The 17,651-nt window shown below is 39.8% G+C and overlaps 3 protein-coding genes across 3 annotated transcripts in view; 2 read left to right on the top strand and 1 right to left on the bottom strand.

Annotated features, from left to right (window-relative positions):
• Positions 1 to 5,493: 5,493 nt before the first annotated feature.
• LOC112147570 (myocilin) lies at positions 5,494 to 9,288 on the top strand. The gene is made up of 3 exons (XM_024274078.2): positions 5,494 to 6,624; positions 8,131 to 8,235; positions 8,313 to 9,288. Exons 1-3 carry the CDS (start codon positions 6,156 to 6,158, stop codon positions 9,113 to 9,115), a joined length of 1,377 nt encoding a protein of 458 aa, XP_024129846.1. The 5' UTR covers positions 5,494 to 6,155; the 3' UTR covers positions 9,116 to 9,288.
• A 2,030-nt stretch (positions 9,289 to 11,318) lies between these two features.
• Positions 11,319 to 15,391, bottom strand: LOC112147667 (phospholipid phosphatase 6). Its single transcript, XM_024274206.2, has 2 exons — positions 14,350 to 15,391; positions 11,319 to 13,171 (listed from the first exon to the last, which is right to left on the bottom strand). The coding sequence occupies exons 1-2, from the start codon at positions 14,726 to 14,728 to the stop codon at positions 12,750 to 12,752; spliced, it is 801 nt and encodes a 266-aa protein (XP_024129974.1). The 5' UTR covers positions 14,729 to 15,391; the 3' UTR covers positions 11,319 to 12,749.
• A 966-nt stretch (positions 15,392 to 16,357) lies between these two features.
• The window catches only part of LOC112147411 (peroxiredoxin-6), a 6,246-nt gene continuing 4,952 nt past the window's right edge, over positions 16,358 to 17,651 (top strand). Inside the window, exons 1-2 of the mRNA XM_024273771.2 lie at positions 16,358 to 16,594; positions 17,045 to 17,201. Of these exons, the coding sequence (XP_024129539.1) occupies positions 16,503 to 16,594; positions 17,045 to 17,201 (249 nt within the window). The 5' untranslated portion in view covers positions 16,358 to 16,502. The remainder of the gene's footprint in view (positions 16,595 to 17,044; positions 17,202 to 17,651) is intronic.

Below are 17,651 nucleotides of genomic sequence, written 5' to 3'. Positions count from 1 at the left end.
AGAAAAGATCTAAAATATCTGCTAATTTACCTCAATTCCACAGTCCATGTTATTGACATAGACCTGTTATTCCTGTCCAGGTGGTCTCAAAATTACAAACACATATTAGTGATTCAAGTTGGCATGACCACATATTATTGTATTTAACAGTTTATAAATTAGTTCCAAAACCCAAACAAATCTATCCTCTGTACACACAAACAAACACATATTTAGCTTAGAAAGAACATATTAACAAATTAAATAGTTTTTTCTCTGCACTCTTGTTTTTTAGTGTGTATGTGTGTTTTAAGTTTGTTCTCCATGAAAATATCTACTTTTTAAACTGTTTAAAACTGTATTTTCAGATACAAATAAAAGAATAAAAACAACGACTTAAGTGGTTTACATTAAGCTGGTGTTAAAATAAGCACCTGTCGGCTCATTAGTGCTCCATGGGAATTTTCTCTGCAGTTTTGTGCTTATAAAAGTCAAATCTGTTGCTTTCTGAAGTTAGAATGGATCAGCCACATGTCACAAATGCCACACCTGCGTCCCTGACTGTGAGTTCAAATTCAAAGCAGAGTCATTAAACCTCACCAGCCTCTGCTGTTCACAAGAAGTTATTGTTTGAAAGCAGCCCCGCAGCATCTGCAGTGCACTATCGAGTTTTAGCAGTCCCAGAGGTAACGTCAAATCACCTTTTTAAAGGGAAATGTGAGCGGTCACTGAGAGTGGGAACATGTGGTCGGACTGGTCCAGGTGTGGTTCGGGTTTGGTCCTGTACCTCGACTCCAGAGCTGTTAGAACAAACATCATTTATAGTGTTTGTACACCTTTGTGATGGAAATAACAAATGCTGCTCTTAAACCTGCAGGTTGAGTATTTACAGTAAAATCCCCTGAAACCAGGCTCTGTTTTCGGCATGCTCCTGCTTGCAATTGATAATAAGGATGAGGGACAGAAAGTGGGAAATGCAAGCTGTCACTGTATGCTGATGACATAATTGTGTATTTCATCACAGCTACAATCATTGAATCCATAAACAAATCACACAAAGACTGTTTGCATGAGTTTTTCTGAATTAAGGGTTTCTCTAAATGCAAACAAACATTGAGTAATGTTATTTTCAAATAGTAAAAAGAAGTGTCACTACTGACAGCTCAGTTACTTAAGTTGCTAATGCTGTCAAATAATTGGGATTGGACTCATCTTCTAAGCCCCATGTTGATTCTTTTGTAAAATAATTAAATAAATAACTAAAAAAGAGTAAGTTGAGTTTCTATTTCGGAAACAAATTATGTTTTCCTTTCCATCAACAGAAAAGACTTAGTGCTGTAACATTTCTTCATGTGCTGAACTATAGGAATATTGCATACATATTCAACATCAAACATTGCATTTCATAGCAAACTGTAGCACACAAACTCACAATTGTAAACTGTAGTCACAATTATTGAAGGACATTCAGTTAGTTCAATGTCCTTTGGTACAAATGTATGTGTAACATTGGGATGGTCCTATCAAACTTCAGTGGAGGCCTTAGGTCTGGGATGTCCAAATCCAGGCCTTGAGCATCGATGTTCTACTTGTATTAACCAACCTGCTTTTGAAGCTCGTTGTTGGCTAAATACACCTGATCCAGGTGATCAGCATCAGATAAGGCAGGAGGGTTCTGGAAAGCCAGAAGTAGACCTGGATTTGGACACCCTATGCTTCTGGGACGTTTCCCCACTGTATGTCTCTAACATCAGGAGCGGGGAAAATGGCTTTTCATCATCATACATATACAGACTAGAATTTCCTGCAAAAAACAATATAACCATCTCGGTTTGTTAGTGTAAAAATCTTTTTTTATTGTTTTAATTGCATGAAATGTCTTGGGTTGGGATTATATTCTGCCTCTTGGTCAGACAGGACTTTTCTTTGAAAAATGGAGTTTTGCAGATCTCAATGGGATTTTCCGTTTAAATAAAACATTTAAATGGTTAAAAAATAAATAAATAAATAAATAAAAAACGTACACAGCTTTTTTTAATTTTGCTTTAGACAAATTATATGACAAACTTTTGAAATCAGGGTAAGCATTAGCTCTAAATGGGAAATAAATAGTAATCAAAATCACTGAATCATATTCGGATAGTAGATGGATGATGTACTTTAGATCTGGGCAGTTGTGATCAGTGAAGTCTCTCTGGACAACATTCAGCTTTTTTATTCCTTTTTGACACAAAAACAGATGTTTTGAAAGTGGTTCATTGTATTTTTCAGTGTAAAAGTAATTCAAAAATGCAAAAGCTAGACAAAGATTGTCTTCCAAAAAGTCAGTTTATTTGAATTCTTTTGAGTAGTTGTATAAATGTAACACTCAGCTTTGAGCCATTCGTTATCTTCATTAATTTCAGTACCTTTAGGAAGTTTCCATGCAAAATAATTAAACTAGTATCCTGAGCACATTTGGCGTAAAAGTATGTAATTTTTGTTCATTTACTGAACAGTTTTATTCTCTTTTGTGAATATTTTAACTCTTATATGAAGTAAAATACATTACAACTGGTGAAAATGTCTAGTTTGTGTGTATTTTAATTAGAATCACTAACTCAGAGAAAGCCATCAGCAGTTCTGGCAGCGAGAAGGAAAACTAGGTTTAGTGGAATTGCTCACAGTACAGGAATCTCATAAACCTGTACTTAAAAGGAGCAGGTTTGACAGATGCTTCTCTTTGTTAGAAGAGACTTTGTTAGAATTACTGTGCAGAGGTCACATTACTTTGACACTATGTGTTTAGACGCAGATTTTAGTTACAGTCAGATGACACTAAAAACAAGGCAGCTGCAAAAATATTGCGCTTTTCTCATGAAAACAATAATTTGCTTTTCTCTTTAAAATAATTGACTGATTTGAATGCATTCATGACAGCCAGACTGTAATCAGAAAGGCTTACTTTGATCTCTGGGGAATTCTCTTCTTCTATAGCATGCTAAGTCCATGCAACTAAAACTTAATACAAGGGTTTTTTTAAGTATTAAGAAGTGGTTCTATTGTTATTGTAACTATTTTTGGTCAGTGGCTTTGTGGTAGAGTGTCCATCCTGAGACTGGAAGGTAGTGAGTTCAAATCCAGGCAGAGTCATACAACAGGAGTCTAATAACGGGACTTTAACTGCATTTGCACAAAGTTCCAAAACAGATTCAGAACTCTTCCACTTCTGACAAAAGGTGAAATCTGGTGTTTATGTTTCATTTTGGGGAGTTTGCTCTCATATCACTAAGTCAGTGACCTCCTGTGCAACACCTTGATGACTTAGCGGCGCATGTCATCCCACTTACACGTTTCAATTGTGTGGGTGCAAGACTTGTGGTTACAATTTTAGCAGACATTTTTTGTAACCAAAGGACAGTGTTGATCACTATCAGTGTTTATTATTATTCAAATGTTCCTACAATCAAATATGATACGTTTGATGTTATGCAAAAACCCATCCAGAGGTCATAAACATTAAAGTCAGAGCACTGAGGCCTATTGTTTGGGTTTTTAATGGTGACTCATGACCTGCTCTGAAGGAGAAGGCTGTTAACTCAGTTCTGCCTGTAGCCTATAACATAGACAGACCCACCCTACACACACAACTAAAAATGTGTTATGCAAGAGTCCCCACCAATAAAAAAGAAAAGTCTGGGAAGCACATGAAGGTTCTTACATATTTAACTGAACTGTTCTCCACTGTAACATGACACCACTGTTTTTTAGTGAGGCTAATGACCACAGCAGTCTTGCTGTTTTTCATTTTATTGCGTAACATTGTGCTATTTAAACGCATGAGTAAAATGTACCATCAGGATAGCCAATAAATGTCTCTGCCAGGGTTAATTCAGCTTTAAGTAGATGTGGTATCTGGTTTTACAGAACTTAGTGCTGTTTTGTTCCCAGAAAAGACTAGCTAGTTTTGGTAAAGTCTCACATAGCTGCTACCTGTTAGCTTAGCTTGAAGCTAAACCTACAACACAACAGGAAGTTAAGCTAACAGTGTCAAGGCTCACTTTAACAAAGCTTTCTGCATGTATGTCCATTGTGTATTGTTTTATTTGATAAAATAATGTATTTCCAGATCTGACAAAAATATGTGTTTCCTTTTAAGTAGATGCTAAATTAAGCTAAGTTTGAAGCTGAAGTGGTTTGATGTGCATCAGTCGACGCCATAGGGTTTCAAATAGTAAAAATTTCAGTGCATTTTCATGTTTTTTTTTTTTATGAAGTTAAATTGTGGATAAGTTTCAGATGATAAAGTTATGCAAAACTTTTATTTACGAGTTGTTACTTCATAGAGGTATTTATATGTTTTGAAAACATAGTAAGTTGAGGAGTAAAAAAGGAACATAGGAAGTATGAGGGGGAAAAAGAAATTTGGTTTGAATTACCCTATAAAAAAATCCAATTGAAGCTGGTTGGCGTCTCTGTTTCTTTAAGATTTATGTCTCTTCAGTACTTCAAAAGCCACGATTTCGACATTTTACAGTGTCCTGTGCTCAGGGTCAACATGAGGAACACTTTAACTCACAAACACTCTGGCGCTGCTTCTCCGTGTGATCATCTCATTCCCACAACAAAGGAGCCTTGCTCTTACCTCCAAATGATTCCTCAAATGTTATGTTACATAACAGACACACCTCTGTGGTTCAAACTTTGTGGGAACCTGCTGCTTTTTTACAGCCTTTAAAACAGACACGATAACTTTACAGCCGACAAAGTATGTAGGATTAATTGAGTCCCTGCAGACATCAAGAAAATCACATAAGAAGGGAAATACAGGAGGATAAATGCATTGGCATGTTTATTGTTTTCTAATTTAAAATTAGAGTAGTTGAACACAGTTGGACTGAACACAACAGAGGTGTGGGGAAAAATCCATTCTACAATATATTGCAATATTTTGTTTGTCGATACTTGTATCAATTTAAAATGTTGACACGACAATATTTTTTTATTTACTTGTGAGCGTACTTCAGCGTTTTATTTTTGTTTACCACCTAAACCTCCAACCACTAGTAGGCAGCACAGCAGCTCAACACCGCAACCAAAACAACAACAAGATCTAGTGAGATTCAGCTTGTGTTAAAGGTTCAGTCAGACTTGTTTCCTTTAAAAACAAATATTTCTTAATTTGCTTAAAGAAAAGCACCATGAATTTGATGGTAAAAGCAACTTGTTCACGAGATAGTTGCGGAGCTCAATGTTGAGATCCTTACATAGAATTAATTTTACCTTTTTTTTGCAACAAAATACATATTAATATTGAGACAGAGCTTTTTCTAAGTCAAAAAAGTTAAAAATTGTTCTGGTACAGTCTTAGGATATAAATATATATATATATCGCGATATGTATTGTATCGTGAGACACAATATAGTAAAAAATGTGAATTGGGATTAATGAAAATGGGCAGTTATTCATTAAATTGTGTCTTTTATTCCAATTACTTAGTTTTAAATGACTGTTTTTACACGGAAGCCTGTTTTTCTGTTAATTCAGGAATGCTTTGATAGTTTTCTTAAGCAGATTACGTCCCAGCCGGACAGCCTGCAGTGCCAGACATCTGACCAGCTGTGCAGTGGCTGAACCACTGTCTTGTTTTGATGGTGATCACGCTGTTTTCCTCAACAACTTCCCCTGCGACCGCAGTTTCACCGACGGATGAGGTTATAAACTATCCGTACAGCTAATCACATAGTTGGCTAATAATAATAATTTAAAAAAAGCTATTGGCAAAAAAGGAAGTAAACAAAAAGGGCTGCTAGACGCATAAAGTTTTTCTAACCAGTCAAAACAACATTCCAGCTCCTGAGGAATTCTGTGCAGCCGAAAACATAGTACGTTAATTTTTCCACGGAAACAGTGTGGTTTTCACATTATCTACTATTACTCAGCACTCCTCAGATCTCCTGCAAAAAAGAAAAACATAAAAAAGGAAAGAAACACGTGCACCTTTACACAAGCTCTGTTTAGCCCCTGCAGCACCTCAGCACCCCTCCCCTTCTAACCTTTATAAATACTCAACTGGGAGGGCTGCAGGACCCCAGATACGACCTGCGTGAACAAGGGTAGTCAGGGGGCAGTTAAGAAGAAAAAAGAAAAGCATTTTTTTATCAGAAAAGACAAATACATTTGCAGCTCATCCAGAATGTGGCTCCAAGTATCTCTCTCCTTCTTCTCCTTCTTGTTCTGTCAATGTCAGGCTCAAAGCCAAGCCTCTCTCCGCCGCTTTAACGACCCGGCCGGACGCTGCCATTACACCTTCACTGTGCCCAGTCCAACGGAGTCCAGCTGCTCTGGAAGCAGCACCAAGCAAGAACTGACCGGAGTCCTGTCTCGGCTCACCTTGGTTGAAGCTCTTGTCAGTCGCCTGGTTGATGGAGCGGATGGAAGCAGCGGTGCCGGGACGGCGGAGGAGAGTCTCCAGGAAGCTTACAGCCAGGTCACAAGGGAAAGGGACCAGCTGCAGCAGGACAAGGAGCATCTGAGCCGACAGGTCCAGAAGCTGCAGACCTCTCTGGCCGAGCTGGACCGGGAGGCGGAGAGCCTGAGGAAGAGATCCTGCCAACAGACTGAAGCTTCTGAGGGAGCTCTGTACAACTACAGACCTGGCAAAGGTATGCACTTCAAGGAGTCAATAGACAAAAACATTTAGTACATTAGGTGTATTTACCCTTTGTGTTTTTCTGCTGTTACTTTTGTCTGTTATATTACTCCATTGCAAATGGGACTGGTTCTCAATTGACTCCCCTAAAGGTTAAGATAAAAAAGGAATGTCTTTGAAGTAAACTTAAGCAATTAAAGATTTTTAGTCCAGGAATTAAAAAAAAAAAAACAAGATTTAAAACATTATTTCTTCATTTTAAGTCAATTTACTCAATAGTTTTTAGCATTTGAATGAGTTTAAAGTCCCACTCCAATCATCTTTTGATCAATTTTAACAGCATTCATAGTGATCTTTTATTCAGGATGTTGCTGTTTTTTGCCAAAGTAAAAAAAAACTCAAATATTCAAGGACATATTTTCTGCAGATGGGCGGTAGTTCTTCAGAAATTTGGCTCTAACTTGTGGCTGTTGGCCTGGAGTAAAGCCTGCCCTCATTTCCCATCATCCCTTATTTGTTTACATTCTCCTGCTAGCTTACTAGGGCTGGGAATCACTGGGTACCTCACGATACGATGCGATACGCGATACATGGCTCACAATATCATTGATATCACGATACTGAGATAATTGGTCAAAATCATCTCAAAAACTCACAAAAGAACACATGATTTTTGGGAAAATATATCCCCATTTATTTTCTAGCTTAAACACAATCATAATAAAGAATTTGTGTCTTATTTTAATAAATAATAGAAACTTTTGTACAACATTGCTGGAATCTGTAATAATGTCTTTCACAAGCACTGACTCCAATCGAATTTGAATTATCTGTCAGATTCAGTGCTGACAACAGTAAACATGAACAGCAGTGCCACTACTTAGTGTAAAATTGTTGTAAACAACAGAACAAAAATGAAATAATTCAAGTAACTGCCCTATCGACCTCTGAGGAAACATCTCACCAAAAGAATATAGCGATTTACAGCTTTTTCAATCAAAAATTAAAGATAGATATTTGGTGAGAACCCATCGAGGATCAATCGCAGGAGTAAATATTGCAATATATCGCAATGTTGATATTTTGGCACACCGCTATAGCTTACAGCCCCTCACAACCCTAACATAAGTTTACCTGTGCGACAAAAATTAAAAGTCAGATTCCAGATCGGACGAGGAAAACAAAGACGTACATGGACACATTTGTCTGTAAGAGTTTTTGGCCTCAACGTCACTACTACAAGTCTTTTCAAACTACAATTTTTCATCTCCTCCTGGTTCAAAACGATTGAAACAAAAAAAATACACAGAAATGCATCTTTATGCCTAATTTTCTTCATATCCAGTATGTTCTCCATCATGAGGAAAATAACATGTTAAAAAGACCATTTTCATATGAGTGGGTCTTTTATGTATTTTTAGGAAAACCATGATGTAGTCTTGCTAATTTTTTGTTCCACAAAGATATATATATATATATTAAAGATTAATTCAGCATCAAAAACTGTCTCTTTGGTTAGATCCTGTACATGATTTGAGGAACGATGCCTATCAGGAGATGAAGGCCGAGGTGACAGAGCTTCCTGCATCCCGCCTGCTCCCTGAGGGAAACCTGAGCTTCACAGGTAAGCTAAGATTTTTTAAATATCTATTTATATCTTAAAAAAAACTCCCTTTTCTCATCTTTTGTTTTTATCCTCAGGGTGTGGAGAGCTACTGTCGGTGGGAAACCCTGTGCTGCACAGGAAAGCTGATAGCATAACAGGAAAGTACGGCGTGTGGCTGCAGGACCCCGACCCTCGGGGCCCCGGTTTCACCAACCAAACGGTGTGGCGCATCGACGCAGTGGGGACAGACGTGCGTCAGCTCTTCATGTATGAAGACATGGAGCAGTTTTCTCGAGGCTTCCCCTCTAAAGTCTTGGTTCTACCAGAGCCGGTGGAGAGCACAGGCGCCACCCTCTACAGAGGCTCGCTTTACTACCAACGCCGACGGAGCCGCACGCTGATCCGCTACGACCTGGTGACGGAGAGTCTGGCATCTCGCCTGGAGCTGCCGCACGCTGGCTTTCACGGCCAGCACCCTTACTCCTGGGGGGGCTACACAGACATTGACCTCGCCGTGGATGAGCGGGGTCTGTGGGCCATCTACAGCACGACCAAAGCCAAAGGCGCCATCGTCATTTCCCAGCTGGACCCGGTCAGTCTGCAGGTGAAGGAGAGCTGGGAGACCAAGATCAGGAAGAACTCGGTTGCCAACGCCTTCATGGTGTGTGGACGCTTGTACACGGTGGCCAGCTACACCGCCGCAAACACCACCATCAACTTCACGTTCGACACAGCCACTGGTGAGGGCCGGGCCACCTCTGTGCCCTTCAAGAACAGGTACCACTACAACAGCATGGTGGACTACAACCACGCCCACAGGAAGCTGTACGCGTGGGACAACTTCCATATGGTCACGTATGACGTCAGACTGGGCAGACCCCGCCACGGAGCCAAGTAAAGTCAAACACAGAGAGGCTTTTCATGCATTTTATTTTGTATTTGCATCTTGATTTTGTGATGTGTTATAAAAAGAAGATGACAAACAGAAGCAGATCTGTGCCGCTCTGATCTGGTCAGTAACTGAGCATGATGTTTGTAAAGTATTATTTTATCTGTTGAATAAAATATGTGAAGAAAAAACTTTCATGCATGTTTTTCTTTCGGAAATAAGCAGGTTAAGCTTTGCAAAATGCCTCCAGGATGTAATGTTTTGTTTCTGCATCGCCACATTCAAATAATTCACAACATGAAACAAATTTTACCTTAAAAAACAAAAAGTCCCAATAAGAAATAGGAAGTTGTGGCTGCTTTGAAGCTTCGGTACCTTGTCTATATACTGAAAGCATTAATTCCGATCTCTGAACATGAGACAATTCATTTGTGATCTCAAGCTAAAGATCATGTGATGTTTCCAAAAAGGCTCCACCCACCAGGAAATCCACCTCCAGTCCAGGTCTGGGTTTGAAGTTGATTAAGATGTTCTATAACAGAGATATGCAACTCCAGGCCTCAAAGGCCACAGAGTCTGCATGATTTCCTGATATCCAAGCCCTACTCATGACTGATTACCTGGTTCAGGTGTGTCAGGCCAATTAGAACATGCCAGAGCAACATGTAGGAATGTGGCCCTTGAGGCCTGGAGTTGATTATCCCTGTTCTATAAGCAGGCTGTTGAGGTTTCATCACCTCCCTGCAAATCAAAATGTAAAAAGCTCTTCAAAATGGAGCAGAGCTAAATTCCTCCAAAAGCACTTCAGTTGATGTCTAGAGACGTAGAACAAGATCTCCTACTTCTCCCCACAAAAAAATGTAAACACAGATAATTTTTATAGCCTTTGATTAAATGACCAATTAAATCGATTTGTCCTCGATTTGATTGTTTTGTATCTTCTGCCCGAAGACAGATTTGTAAACAGAGAAAGACATATCTTTTTAGGAAAACTTTTAGCTGATATTTTAATTTAATTTACCTTCCCTCATCTTTCTAGTTGCTATTTGTCATTCATCTTTTATCATTTTCCTATAATTATTTAATTGAAACAGGCTTTAAACAGGCTTTAAATCAAGGCAGAAAAGCACTATATTTACCATTAAAAATTACAATCTCGGTGAGAGGTTTAAACCAGACCTGCAGCACCCCGTGCTTTATGAACAAATGCATTGTGTATAAAACTTTCTATCATGGAAATCCTCTAAATTCCAATCTTTTTATTTTTATTTTTAAATCCACAAATGATACATTTCTGTAGTTTCATTTTATCAAGTTTTTCAAAGTTGTTACAACTCAGCGTGTAGGTGTTGCTTCCTACAGGAAACGATGTTACCTTTAACAGTAAGTGCAAATCACATCAACAAATCACTCGACGCTAAAACATTTTAGGAATCACAGAAAAGCACAACAGATATTTCGAAAACAGAATTATATTTGAGAAAAATAAAATAAAACTCCAAAAACCAAAATGTAAAAAACTATATAAAAAACATTTCAGAAGAAAAAAAAATCTCTGAAGCATAAAATGAAAAGCTAGAAAAAGAAAACACAAGGAGAAACTAGTAAAAGTACTTTGGAATGTCACTAATCGGATGATAATATCCAGTATTCAGATGAAAAATCATCCAATCAATGATGTTCGATAGTAGACACCTTTTCTAGTTTCCGTGAAAAAGAAGAAAACATTCATGAAAGCAAAAGTAATTTACGGAAATCAAAGCAAAATATGAAAAAACAAAACCCAACAAGAAACTGGAAAAAGTAGACACTATGGGAAATTGATATTTAGTTTTGTCGTTATCTGACATGAAGCGATAGGCCTACTAATCATCCAATCAGCGATGTCCACAAGTATCTACTTTTTCTGGTTTCTCATTGTGCTTGGTTTTTCTAACCTTTCATTTTGTTTCTAATTTTTTTTTTACATTTTAGTTTCTGGAAATGTGTTTTGTTCTCTAAAATATAATACTGTTGTTTTAATATTTGTTTTACTTTTTAATTGTCATGATTTTTCAAATGTTTTTGCAATTTGTTGATGTGATTTGAACTTTAGGGCCACCGTAGAAACAGAATTATTTTTCTATTTTTTTCTTGAAACAAGAGTCTTTTTACTCAATTTTTCCTTTGTGTTGGCTGAGGAGTGCTGTTAGAAACACCAGAGAAATCCCTGCAGGTTTTTTATTCTTTATTACAAGACAGTACAGACATACACTTTGTACACTGGCCCACAAATGCAGCCAGAGCAGCACATTTCACTAAACATGGAACAGCAGTGTGACTATAAACAAACCAAAAGAATCTGTTCAATTGTTTTCACATATTCATAACGGGGTTAATACTGCCCTGTAAAACAGGGAGGTGATGTATCTGAGCTTCCATTTTTCAGAGCAAAAATACTAAAAATGTGGCTTAAGACCCCTGATTGAATCATCAAAATGCTGCAGACTGGCAGCTCGATGGATGAGATTTAAGAAACCGTGAGGACATTAACAGAGAACTTTGCAGCAGCAACACATTGTCATTGTAGCACATTACAATCACTATTTTGCTCTGTCCTCTAGAGACAACTGACCAGACCAACACACACATACATGAATGTCTTCCAGCTCCGCTGTCAACACTTTATACGCCCCACTTAAGTTCCAGCCCAAATAAATCCTATCTTCTCTTCTTGACATCTTTAGTATGTAAATCCAAATCACGCACGTGCCGGCTGCACCGTTGAGTTTGGAGGTTGTGCTGGTATGTTAAAAAGGAGGTGACGGCAGCTCAGCGTATCAACACTGTAAGACGAGATGAGGTGTATTAGAGTTTAATCGCAGTCAGAGGACTCGGCTGCAGCTGATGGAAACTTGGAGGGAGGCGGTCTGACTCATCGCGAGCATTGTTTGCTCAAAAATGCTTCTCATTCTGGGTTTTAAAGGCTCGGGGTGAAACCACAGAAACTGAAACCAGACAACCACTGAGCATCCGTACTGGTGCCATTTACAGCTAAAAAAAACTGAGATGCAAAGTTATAATATAGGGCAACGTTTTTGTTGTTGTGCAAACAAGCTGCATCTTATTTGTGGGTTTTCCTCAAACAAGAAAGACATTTTAAAAGTCCCACTCCGATCCTCTGTTGATCTATCTTCTTTTTTTCATTTTTTTAATGATGATGATTTTGTTTTTTTAGTCAAAATAAAAAAAAAAAACCTGTGATGTGGGCAGGACTGTTGGGACAAAGCAACCCCGCCCCCTCTTCCCATTGCCAATAGCTTAGAGCAGAGAGTTTATGGTCCACCCAGAGTATTTTCTACGTCACAAATGAGCTCTTTCAAACTACCTTTATTCATCTCCTTATTCACAACAATTTGGATGAATAAATACTCACAAATGCAATTTTAAGCTAAATTTTCTTTATATATGTCCTCCATCATCAGAAAAATATCATGTTTAAAACAACCAAAAACACAATCGGAGTGAGACTTTAGAGGATTCTGATGGGCTTAAACGGTTATCCTGGTTAAAAATAAATAAAGAATAGCAGGGATTTTCTGAATGATCTCAAGCCACACATTTTTCCTCCACACAGGCTGACTCACTCACATCTGCGCCTGATCTACAGTTTCCAGTCCACTGTCCAGAGTCCGCTGTAAGCCCTGTCGAAGCTCTCCCTGAGCCGCATCAGCAGCACCTCCTGCAGGAAGTCCCAAGTCACCCACAACCGCTCCACCAAGCTGTACTGGCAGTAGCCCATGGCCAGGCCGAAGCCCACGTCCGTCACATAGTGTCTGGCCAGCAGCAGTCGGGACAGGCTCACCAGGGCGGCCCAGCTCACAACCAGGACCCGCATGGAGGCGGTGTCCACCAGCTGCGCCAGGAAGAAGCGGGCGCACATGGCGGCCCTCGAGGCGTGACCTGAGGGGAAGGAGTATCGCTCCACGAAGAAGGCGGAGAGGATGTCAGAGCGGTTCTGAGCAGGCGTTCGACGTCTGACCAGGGTCTTGACAGTTCTGACCAGCAGGACGTCCAGAATGAGAGCTTTGGAGGAAGAACAAAAAATAGATCATTATTTGAGGTTCTATAGCAGGATGAACTTCTGAAGCTCTTTGTGAATTTAGAGTTCCACTTCAGTTAAGCTGCAGTTTTTAAACTAAAATGACATTAGTCTTTATCTAATATGTGAAAAAACAATAAAAATAATATATATGTCAGTTAAATCATGGTTCTTTTTAATTGAAATTATTACATATTGATTATAATAACTTAAATCATATTATCAGTGAAATTCATTTAACTTACTTTAGATAACAAAATGCATCTAATTCATATTAAATATCTTCTAATCTTCAACAGAATTCAAGAAGACATTCTTAAACTTAGTAAATAACAACATCAACAACTTTGTATTTTTAAATAAAGCAAAAACGGTTAAATAAATAATTAGATTTTCACAAGTTTTGTGCCACTAAACATTTTTTAAGTTCCCTTATAGATTTATTACCGTCACTTTTTCATACCTTTTGTTCATCTTAATAGAAGCTACAACTATGCAACATAAAAACGTTTCTTTTATGAAATAATGGAGATTCAAAGCCCTTGACCTCGTTAATATCTTACCAGTATGCGCCAGTGAGCAGCCACGGTGTTTCCAAAACACCTGTCCTTCCTAAATCGGCTGTTAAGTGCCGAGAATAGCTCTGGTATGTAACAACAGGACAACAGAGTACAACAGCGCAGCGCCTGAACTTGAAGCTGTCACTCAACAAATATAACCTGGATGCATATAGACTATGGAACATGGTTTCTGAGTCGTGGTCACATTATCAGAACAAGGGAATACATGTCATTTGGGTGCGCACGTGCAGGTTGTTCTAAAGGTGGAGGTGGACTAAAGTGATTTTACTTCAATGGTTAATGCCATTGTTGGCCGCATCTCAAGAATGGGCATCAATCGCTGCCAAAGGCTGCGCTCTGATGTTGGCACATGTGTGCGTAAAGACGCACAGACTTATAACCAAACTGGTGATGAGATTAAAATTATGCAACCAGTTTTGGGATCAATTTGATGAAATAAACGTATAGACTTTTCCTTTTTCTTGATTCATGAAAACCAATTTGGCCCAGTGACATTAAATGTATTTGGAATGGAACCAGTGCGCATGCACCGAGGTTTTTACAACAGGTGGAAATTTTAAACCTGAGATTTGATCTCTTACCTAGAAACAAATTCAGCATGATCTCCTGCTCCACCACACTCTCCCTGCAAAGAAGAGTGTACACAGTGCCGATGAGCCACGGGACGACATGCCCAGAGAACTCCACCAGGCGCACGAGGGGTCGTATGCTCCCCCACGCAGACTCCTCGTAGGCGCACACTCCCAGCCGCTTGGACAGCCACAGGTCCACCGCCAGCAGAAACCGAAACGTGATGGTGATTATGGGCTGGCTCAGACTGACGGACAGGTCTTCAGCCTGCGCCCCAGAGGACAGGTAAGACACGCTGGAGCCCCGGCGGCGGGTGTTCCCCTCGGATGACGCCCGGCTGCCGCACGCGACCGCGCGGCAACTATTCCGTCTGGACCCTGGCGAGGACATTTTTCCCTTTGACAGAAATGTCGTCAGTAATCTGTCCACCTCCCCTTGAACGAAATCCCCGGAGCTCTCAGACGCAAGGCATCCTGCAAGCAAGCGTGTGACTCCACTTCACAGAGGTTAAAGTGTTTCCAGCGTGCAACTGGACTGCTCCTGTCACGTGACTAAAAATAGGACAGCTCCTAAACTTGTTGACTTAAGCCTTTGTTCGCGGATGGACCTGCTTAGGCCTTGTTTATTTCATCAAACGGGTCATAACAGAGTAAAAATTAGGTTTGTTCATAGTTTCGTTTGCACCTTTTTCCTCTCGAGATTTTAAGGTGAATCAGAATCTTTTAATTTGGAGGTCCGGAAGTGCCAAAGGGGAAACTTTGGCACTCAGATGTTCATTTTTACAAAATATACACAACCACAAAGATAAAAAAAGCTTTCCTTTTTGTAACCTTTGTTTTTGAGAGTAACTTTATAAATGAAAGGACACTTACTGAAAAGAAAGGGCAGACATTTAGGACATTTTTGCTTAAAAGTAAAAACTGATGATGACATCATGGCTATTTTTCATTTCTTCACAATTTATGATTCTGTTACGTGCTGCACCTGTCACCCTGGCGCCCCCCTTTGAGCGTGCTACCTGAAGTCGGCAACATCTCATGGAGAGAAAATAGACTCTGGGTTTGTGTGTGCGTAATTCTTGATTTGTAACTTGTGAATGTGTGTAACTATGGATTTGTGTGTGGTATTTATTGATGTGTTAATTACATTTACCTTTGTGTGTGTGTAACTGTGGAATTGTGCATGCATAATTCTTGATTTGTAACTTGTGATTGGGTGTGTGTGCTTAATTCTTGATTTTTAACTTATGTTTGCCTTTTTGTGTGAAACTTTGGATTTGTGCGTGAGATTTATTGACGTGTTACTTGTGTTCACCTGTTTGTGTGTAACTGTGAATCTGTGCATCCAAAATTCTTGATTTGTAACTTGTGTTTGGCTGTTTGTGCGTGACTTTAGATTTGTGCGCGTAATTCTTGATTTGTGACTTGTGTTTGCGTGTTTGTGTGTAAATATTGATTTGTGTGTAACTCCTGATTTGTGACTTGTGTTTGTCTATTTGTTTGTAACTTTGGATTTATGTATGCGTAATTCTTGTATTTACATGCCTTTTTGATTTGTGTTTAAGTCTTGATTTGTAGCTTGTGTTTGTGTGTAACTGTCTAATTCGTAATTCTTTTGTTAGCCAATGAATATGTTGTAAAAACGTGACATTTTCCCACTTAGAAAACCCCGATGACCCAGCATACTACCAGCATTTAGATGCATAATCTATCTGAAGATGTGAAATGAATCTCACAACCCCTCTTGCAGTTGTGACTCTGATCTGTGAAATGTGGTTTTGTCTCAGGTGATTGGTGCGTAAAGATTTGTTTACGTACAGGGGCCGTTTGTAATAGTTTTAATATGCTGTAATTTCAAATTGTGTGTGCGTAAATTGTATTTGTAAGCTTTTTATATTCGAATGTAATAACACACAAATGAAAGTACACACAGTTACACACCAAATATACGGTATGGGCTACAAATCAAGAATAACGCACACACAAGTCAAGTGAATCTATTTTCTCTACAATCTCTCCAGAGCGCACGACGTGGGCGCGCAGGTGTTTTGCGGCGGGGCGGTGTCACGCAGACTCACGCCCCCCACCCCCCCTTCTTCTTTTGAAACTGTCAGTCATCGAAGCCGCAGAACTCGGCACGGCATCGTGTCCAGGACGCGCGCACTATGCCGGGACTGCTGCTCGGAGATGTAATCCCGAATTTCGAGGCTGACACCACCCACGGGAGAATCAGACTGCACCAGTTTCTCGGGGATTCGTGAGTAGACCTGCAGGCTGTTGGCTACAGGAGGGGTTGGAAGTGTTCCGCGCGCACAGTTCCTGTTTTGTGTGTGTTGTTCTGCTTTGCATCTTTCGGAACTGAGTGTCTAAAGTATAATACTACACTTGTAAGATAAATTTTCATTTAAAGACTGATATTTTTTAGTGTTCCTCAGATGACAAATAACTGAGATGTTTGTAGTCGAACCTCCAACCTTTTCATTCTGTAAAGGACAGATCGATCAGTCAAAGATGAGACAGAACTTTCCTCTGAGATCAAGTTAAGGGCAAACTGGGTCACATCCTGTCATGTTGCTCTCAGACGCAAGAGTCACTCCGTGGCGCAATTTTAGCCTCGGCGCTGAAATGTGGCCACACTTGCGTCTGAGAGGAAATTGAGCAAAGTCGAAAGCTGTTTCGCTCTGACCGTGCTGCCTCTCTCCTCTAGATGGGGAATCCTGTTCTCTCACCCCAGAGACTTCACGCCTGTGTGCACCACGGAGCTGGGGCGCGCCACCAGGATGAGCGGCGAGTTCCGCAGGCGGGGCGTTAAGATGTTGGCGCTGTCCATCGACACCCTGGAGGATCACCACGGATGGAGCAAGGTGCACAAAACATACACCCGAGAACATCTGCAGACACAGAACCTTCACTCACACCCTCCAGAAAAGTGGACGCGACTGAGAGCTTCTTCCCTTTACCTGAGATTATTTCTGAGTATTTCTTTCTTCAAATCGTTGTGAATCAGGAGCAGATGAAAAAAATGCTGTTGGAAAAGACTCTCAGTTGTGACAGAACTACAAACACCCACTTGGAGACAAATAGATCCATTAACATCTGGACTGTACACTTGGATTGCTCCAATATTGCTCGCTAATATTGCTGCATCAGTGATGTTAGGTCGGAGTTGTGAGGGGCTGTAAGCTAGTGGGGAAGAATGTAAACAAAAGGATGATGGGAAATGGCTTACTAAGTCATATAAAACGACACAAGTTTTATTTAAAAAACCACAAGGAACTCTTAAAATAGATCAAAAGATGACCCGAGTGGGAATT

This window comes from Oryzias melastigma, linkage group LG17 (genome assembly GCF_002922805.2).
Source record: "Oryzias melastigma strain HK-1 linkage group LG17, ASM292280v2, whole genome shotgun sequence".
Classification (NCBI taxonomy): domain Eukaryota; kingdom Metazoa; phylum Chordata; class Actinopteri; order Beloniformes; family Adrianichthyidae; genus Oryzias; species Oryzias melastigma.
Note: the sequence above shows the minus strand (reverse complement) of the source record. Positions and strands in the feature narration are given on the sequence as shown.